Source organism: Gekko japonicus, unplaced genomic scaffold, assembly GCF_001447785.1.
Source record: "Gekko japonicus isolate JY-2015 unplaced genomic scaffold, Gekko_japonicus_V1.1 scaffold3641, whole genome shotgun sequence".
NCBI classification, from domain to species: Eukaryota; Metazoa; Chordata; class Lepidosauria; order Squamata; family Gekkonidae; genus Gekko; species Gekko japonicus.
Genome location: NW_015168768.1, coordinates 17,517 through 25,486, shown reverse-complemented (window position 1 = coordinate 25,486; position 7,970 = coordinate 17,517). Strand labels below are relative to the sequence as shown.

Genomic DNA, 7,970 nt, shown 5'->3' with positions numbered 1-7,970 from the left:
CTAATGACAAATGATGTTTTGATGGTTTCAGATACCTCCTGTAGAAACACGGAGAAGGGTTGCAAATTCTGTGCTCCGTAACATGTTGGTTTCCCTTGTAGATTCCCTGAAGCGTTCCTGACGTTCAGTTCCTTTAGAAGTATCCACAAGGTATAGATAGGAACTCTCAGTCTGGGGCAAGGGATGCTCTGTATTCTTGGTGCTTGGGGGGGGGCGGTCAACAGTGGGAGGGCGTCTATTGTCCTGGCCCCACTGCTGGACCTCCTGATGGCACCTGGTATTTTGGCCACTGTGTGACAGAGTGTTGGACTGGATGGGCCATTGGCCTGATCTATCATTGCCTTCTCTTATGTTCTTATGTTCTAAACCAGTGCTGGCAACCCTAATAGTGGTAGGATCCTGCTGTCACTGGCCTTTCCATCCTTCCCAAACTTACATTCATCCCCTGCTTTCTAGGCAGGGCTTAACTGAGAGCTTCCAGAATACAAGCCTCACTGGAAGGCTGGGTTGCCAGGCAACCAAGCAGGTAGTTTGTGGGAGGCAGCATCCTGGGATAAAAATTTAAAAACAAAAATAAGACCCCCAGCTACTTACAGGAAGTTCTGACCATAGAGTTCCTGGCGATTCCCAGAGCTACCTGGAAGTGACAAGAGTAGCTCTAGCAATCCCCAGAAACTCTATGACCCCAGTTTCGGCCTGACGATCAGCCGAGCATTGGCAGGCAAAGGCTGCCATTGGCTGGAGTTCTCCCGCCATGTGAGCAAATGGGGAACCCTACTGGAATGCGAGACCCCAATATAGGATCCCTTTCTCGCTGCTCACTTTGATGATTACATAGTGACGGAAAGGAACTCTGTGTAGGCTCAAGGCTGCTCTTCTTAGATTGGCCTGCTTCCTCTCCATTGGCCAGTTTTTAAGGTGCCAGTCTTGGGCACCTCGATTCTTACGTCCCTCCCCCACCGTAGGCAGGTATTTCTTCCCTGCGTTGCCTGTTATTCGCAGAGACAAAAATTCAAAGTGCTGTTATGACGTGAAGGACTTCTACATTGTTAATAATATTAATGAACGACTAAGGATTGGGGATGCCAATCTCCAGGTGGTGTCTGGAGATCTCCCGGGATTACAACCGATCTCCAGGCAGCAGAGATCAGCTCAGCTGGAGAAAATGGCCGCTTTGGAAGGTGGACTTATTCCCCATCAAAGTCCCTCCCCTCCCCGAACCCCACCTTCCTCAGGCTCCGCCCCTCAAAATCTCCAGATCTTTCCCAACCTGGAGTTGGCAACCTGGGTTCAAATAAATGCTTTGCAACTGTATTCCAAGGTATTCTGGCATTTATATAACACATCCTCAGTTCCTTCTTTTTGTTGCTGTATTTTCTGGTGGTTCATTCTCCCTTCCTTATTATTTAGTTTACTTGTCTAGAATGATTATAGAATCTCCTGTCCTATTTAAAGTACATATTCAAGGTGGATTTATAATAATCTTGAACAATAATTTGGGGACAGAGACCAGCTTATTCGATTTTTCGGTAAACTCTTAACTGTTAGGCGAACAATTGACGGTTGTTATAAATTATTGTCAGTTTCGGCTCATTGGCGTCATGTGTTGAAATGTGTTCCGGTCTGCTTTGAATGTTCACGTCTTTCGGTCATGGGAACCCTTTGCAGAGGAGAGAAATAGTGCAAATTCGCCCTGTCGGGGCTGAACTCTGAATCTCTGAATAGCACAGCAGTTTCTATTTCAGGTAGCAGTTCTGAAATGAATCTGTGCAATTCACAAGGGAAGTCTGCTATGTGCATGATAATGTCTTATCTCTTAGGTACCCAGATTAGAACGAAATCGGAAATCAAAATGCCGTGTGATGTTTGAAATCAGGTGAATTCCCACCATTCAGCGAGGACAGGGATTTTTTTTTAATTATTCAGTTTGGGGGAAGTGCACAAAATGCAAATCTATTTAATTTCACTTTTGGGTTTTCAGAATTTGAATTTATTGGAGCTGATATTGAGAGCAGTGTTCCCTCTAAGCTGAGTTAGCGTGCTCTAGCTCACAGTTTTTTAGCCTCCGGCTCACACATTTGGGTCTTCACTCAGGAAGGATGGCTCCGAAGCAAACTAATTGATGTAGTAGCCAAACCGCTCACTCACGACTTTAATGCCAGTAGCTCACAAAGTAGAATTCTTGCTCAGAAGACACCACAGCTTAGAAGGAGCATTGATTGAGAGTTGTTCTGGTTTTCCAGTGTGTGTTCACATTTGCAAGGCATGACTTCAGGGTATCTTGGCCGAGGGAGCTGTTCCTCTTGGCAGCAGAGGACAGGACTCGTAATAATAGGTTTATATTACAGGCAGAGAGGGAAGGGAGGGTGCAAAGATGCAATGCAACATGTAATCAGCTTGAGCTGGGGAGAAATGCGGTACAAAGTGATACAATCAGGGGTCATTTCGTAGAAAAGAGGTGCAGGAGCTCATTAGCATAACTCATTAGCATAACTTATTTGCATATGCCACACCCCCTGACATCACCGGAAGTGTCAGAAGGCAACATCCACTGCTCAGGCTCCACTGTACTGTTTTGGATTGCTAGCTATTGGGGGGAGGGGAACATGCAGATCTGTCCTTGCAGAGGAGGGAGAGCTTGTACCTGAATAAAACTTGGTCTTAAAGGTGCCACTGGACTGTTTTGGACCTGGGGGCCGGGGGGGGGGGCTCTGCAACGTACCTGGCTGCTTCTTGCTCTGACTGAGGGCTGCTGGGAGCAGGGGGTGGGGCTTGTTGTATGTTCCCCCCCTCCGGGCTCTTTACTGCCGGAGCTCCGCTCCTATGCGCTCCTGTCGGAAATGACCCCTGCGTACAATAACCGATGCAATTGAGTATTTTGGTTCAAAGGAAGACATCTCCAGGAACAGGATCTTGATCCGAAATGCTGTTTTCTCTCCCAGGCCTGGAGATGTTACTCGACAATATTTATGACGCCATTTTTGCATCCACGGAGCCTGCCCAAACCTTCAGTGAAACCAGCATGTTCAGGATCCTGCAGAGGCGTTTCTTGGGAGTGCGGCTGATGACCTCAGGCAGGTTCAGATGTAAGTAACAACATTCAGAAAACACAGTAGGCTCATAGGCTGAATGTCAGGGTCCGTGTCAGGATCCATGCTGTCTTGACCCACCACCTCTGGCAGCGTGACCCAGGCACTTCGCGCCTTGCGCCTCCATGGCAGTTTGTAGGCAGCGGGAATCGCTGGCTAGCTTAGGGCACAGTCCAGAGGGCAGCAAGGTCAGGCATTTGCCGAGGTCCATCATCATCAGCAGATGGTCCACCACCACTTCTGGAGATTCCCAAGATGAGCAGAGGCAAGATGTGGAAATTCTTGGTCTTTGCCTTTATCTCTTCCAGGTCAAGGTGGGATGGGCTCCTAAGAGTCTCCCAAAACCCTTTCCTAATCAATAGTGCATCATTGCTGTTGTCCTTATGGCCAGGGGTCATTTCGTAGAAAAAGAGGTGCAGGACCTCATTAGCATGACTCATTAGCATAACTTATTTGCATATGCCACACCCCCTGATATCACTGCAAGTGTGTCAGAAGGCACACTGAGAGCCAGTTTGGTGTAGTGGTTAAGTATGCGGACTCTAATCTGGGAGACCCGGGTTTGATTCCCCACTCCTCCACTTGCACCTGCTGATGTGACCTTGGGTCAGTCACAAGCTCTGGCACAGCTGTCCTTGAAAAAGAGCAGTTTGTGTCAAAGTTCTCTCAGCCCCACCCACCTCACAGGGTGTCTGTTGTGGGGAGGGGAAGGGAAAGGAGTTTGTAAGCCGCTCTGAGACTCCAAGTGAAGGGCAGGGTATAAATCTAATCTCTTCTTTTCTTCTCTTCAAAACCCGCCGCTCAGGCTCCACTGGACTGTTTTGGATTGCTAGCTATTGGGGGTGGGGGGACATGCAGATCTGTCCTCGCAGAGGAGGGAGAGCTTGTACCTGAACAAAACTTGGCTGGTCCCAAGTTCATTCCCCGGCATCTCCAGTTAAAAGGGATCAGGTAGGAGGTGATGTGAAAGACCTCTGCCTGAGACCCTGGATAGCTGCTGCCAGTCTGAGTAGACAATACTGACTTTGATGGACCCAAGTATCTGATTAAGTACAAGGCAGCTTCATGTGTTCCATGTATATTCTGGTACAGTCCTACTTGGTACCCCATGTCGTTTCCTGATCTACCAAAGAGGAGAGACTTGCATTGAATGGGACACCACCGATCGGCTCAGCTGACTCAAGCCTCTTGCTGACCTTCAGTAGGATGGGTTGGACAACAATACAGCTGAATGAGAATCTCTCCCGCGACCTCTCTGCCCTTGACCACTTCTGCTTCTCTTGCAGGCCCCTCCAAGTGTGAAACAGAGAGGTTCTCAGCGGTTCGTTTCCAACACAGGTATAGGCCATCGTGTGAGGAGAATGGTGCCTATGAACCAACGCAGTGCCAGACGGACGGCCAGTGCTGGTGCGTGGACTCCAGTGGGCAAGAGATCTTGGGAACCAGGAGTCAAGGGCAGCGTCCGCCATGTGGTACGTAAAATTAGACAATTGGAGAAGATCTGCTGAATCTCCTAGTCTTCACATTGTTTTTCTCTTGAGAACATCCAAGTATAAGGTTGGATCCTCTGCAGATCTATTACTGCTAGTGGATGTATGGTTGCCATGGGGTTGCCCGGTCTTACCTGGCTGCTGACGGGGGGGAGGGTCTTCATCCTCTTTGGGAGTGACATCATCGCACACAGTGCATTGTGGGCAGGGCCTCTATCATTCGAGCGAAAACCATAGGGTTTCCCCTCAAATGATAGAGTGTCCTCCTGCAACTTGCACGTTGGTCCGATCACGGCACTTTGGGGGCGGGGTTCCCCCCAACTGGTGGATCGGGGGCCTTAAAAGCGGGCAAACCCCCACCCTACCGGGGGGAATGGCAAGCCTAGGTTGCCAACCTCGAGGTAAGTCCTGAAGTTCTTCCAGAATTGTCTCTGATTCGCAGATGCCAGAGATCAGGCGTGTATCCAGGATTCTTTTTTAGTTGGGGGGCATTTAAATTTCCTAGGGGGGCACTAGCTAATCAAATTAGAGGTGATTTAATTTAAGTTATATAGACTTTCTGGGGGAAATAGAGAGGTGCTCTCTGGCTCTGCACTGCAACCAGGCAGCTGCGTAGGAATACCCGGCTCCTTCCCCGCACTCACCGCCGCTCAGGCGCCCTGGGCTGGATGGGAAGTTGTGGGGCCTTCCCAGTAAGACTGGGGGACCTAGCCCCGAGATGCCCCACTGTAGCTAGGGGCCTGCCAGAGTCCCATTCCCCTTGACAGCTTTTTTTTGGAGTGTGGACTCTGTTGCATCTCTTCCCGACTGAGCTCCCTCCCTCCCCCAAATTCAGGTCTCCCCAGGCTCCACCTCCAAATCTCCTGGAATTTCCCAACCCCAGAGTTGGCATCTCTAAGTGGATGGGCTTTCCTTTGGCTGAGGGAAGTTCCTTCTGTCGCAGGAAAAAGCCTTTTCTTGCAGAAGAGATCTGTGAGACCCGTCTTATAATCCTTTTGTCAAAAGAGGGTGATGCTGTGTAGCAAAGTTTAGCTTGGCCACAGCAATGCCTCACTTTCGTTCTTCCAGGTAAACGAACAGACGCCACTGATGTCACATGGGTTTCCAGCACTGCCTATGAAAATGCTGGGAGCTTTCAAGGGCGGTGCCCGGCCAGGTTGTGATGTCAGTTCTGGGTGACTCTCTAGGATTTGCCCCTTATCTCTATGGTAAATAAATTAGAGCATATCACGCCTAATCCAATCACACCTCCTATTGTCAATTGCCTGCTAATTTCATTCGGCATCTGAAATCACTCCACTTTCCAATACACAGGACAGATGGACTCACAGTCTAGCTGTAGCTGAAGACGTGAGCAGTGACTCACAAAAGCTCACACCCCGCCACAAATTTTGTTAGTCTTTAAGGTGCGACTGGACTCTTACCCTTTTCTACTGTGTTAGGCACAAGGTATAGATGGAACGCTCTGTCTGGGGCAGTGATGCTCTGTATTCTTGGTGCTTGAGTGGCAACAGTGGGAGGGGCTTCTGGAGTTCTGGTTTTTTTTAATCAACTACCGCCTCAGGCTGGCTTTTCGTCAGGCTGTTGCTTATTAAGTTGGTGTTGATATTGAGGGTTTTGCTCACTGTGTGATACAGAGTGTTGGACTGGATGGGCCACTGGCCTGACCAGGGCTTTTTTTGTAGGAAAAGCCCAGCAGGAACTCATTAGCATAATAGGCCACACCCAACAACAGGAACTCATTAGCATATCCAGCCACACCCCTGACAGCATAGCTCATTAGCATATCAGGCCACACCCACGTTACCAGAAGTATGGTCATCCAGCCACACCCACCTTTTGCTTCTTATTGTTTACCTTGTTTGTTGTGAAAACCCAGGGCCTTTTTTTTTGTAGCAGGAACTCCTTTGCATGTTAGGCCACACACCCCTAATGTAGCCAATCCTAATGAGTTTCTGCTGTCAGGTGTGGCCTATTATGCTAATGACATCCTGCTGGGCGTGGCCAACTTGGGAGCCAGCCGGAACTCCGTACCTGTGCGTTCCTGCCCCCAAATAGCCCTGGGCCTGACCCAACATGGCATGTTCTTTATCTGGTTGGAAAGATAATTGTATCTGATACCTTTTTCCTTTGTCTAGGTGAGGAACATGCCTGTCTCTCTGAGAGACAAAGAGCACTCTCTACCCTTTTCTATGGACCCACTGGACACTTTGGCCAGCACAATTTGTTCACTGCTGATGAGGAGACCCAGAAGATAGCCGGGTTCTCAAGATCTTGTCCACCATCACTGAAGGAACTGTTTGTGGATTCTAGGTTGCTGTCATCTGTCACAGACGTGTCAGATGCTTCTCAGCTGCTCGCACTCGGATCTGTCCTTAGCGAGGCTATCAGGGGGATGTTTCCTTCGAGAGAACTTGCTCGAGTGGCCCTCCGGTTCACCGGCAACCCCAAGCGGTTCCAAGAAAACCTTTTCGGAGGGGAGTTCTTAAAGAATTTGGTCCAGTTTAACTTCACCGGAGCCATTGGCACAAACAGCAAATTTAATTTGGAACGGTTTTTCCAGCAGAGCGGGACAAGTGGTGGATTTGCCGAAACGATGCAACAGATTTTGTTGGAAGCTCCTAAGGTCAACTTGAGCCGGCCTCTTCTGGACAGTTTGGGCCAGACTGTTAATCTGCAAGACGGTCAGAAGTTGGTCAAATTTCTCGCTTCCCTCCTCGAAACGCCGGAGTTTTTATCGTTTTTGCAGCAGGTGATCTCCATCCCCGAAAGCATTGCTGAGGACTTAGGGGACATTGCAAAAATAGTGTTGAGCTCCCAAGACTGCCAGGGGCGGGCCAGGAGTTTGTTTGTCCCGGAGTGCACCGAAGCCGGGAGGTACAAGGAAATCCAGTGCTATGCAGGGGACTGCTGGTGTGTGGATTCCAACGGTAAGGAACTCTCCGGATCCAGAGTTCACGGCACACGTCCAAAGTGTCCTACGCTGTGTGAAAAGCAAAGGGAAAGTCTGCAGAGCTTGAAAAGAAGTCAGCCTGCGGGATCTGAGCTCTTTGTTCCTTCCTGTACCCTGGACGGGAAATTCTTGACGGTTCAGTGCCAAGGAAGAAATTGCTTCTGTGTCAATTCGGAAGGCAAGACAATGCCAGGAATTGCCACCAATCCAGGACAGCCCATACAATGTAAGTTGTATTTGTCTTATAGAGTTTGATCTGCTTTAAATATATCGATAGATGATAGATAGATAGATAGATAGATGATAGATAGATTATAGATAGATAATAGATAGATAGATAGATAGATAGATAGATAGATAGATGATAGACAGATAGATGATAGATAGATAGACAGACAGACAGATAGATGATAGATAGACAGACAGATGATAGATAGA

General features: G+C 48.8%; 1 protein-coding gene across 1 annotated transcript in view; it reads left to right on the top strand.

Annotated features, from left to right (window-relative positions):
• The window catches only part of TG (thyroglobulin), a gene marked incomplete at its 3' end in the record, with an annotated part of 49,473 nt that overhangs the window by 24,038 nt on the left and 17,465 nt on the right, over nucleotides 1–7,970 (top strand). The window contains exons 6-10 of the mRNA XM_015415666.1: nucleotides 102–139; nucleotides 620–721; nucleotides 2,943–3,086; nucleotides 4,376–4,561; nucleotides 6,718–7,758. Coding sequence (XP_015271152.1) covers nucleotides 102–139; nucleotides 620–721; nucleotides 2,943–3,086; nucleotides 4,376–4,561; nucleotides 6,718–7,758 — 1,511 coding nt within the window. The remainder of the gene's footprint in view (nucleotides 1–101; nucleotides 140–619; nucleotides 722–2,942; nucleotides 3,087–4,375; nucleotides 4,562–6,717; nucleotides 7,759–7,970) is intronic.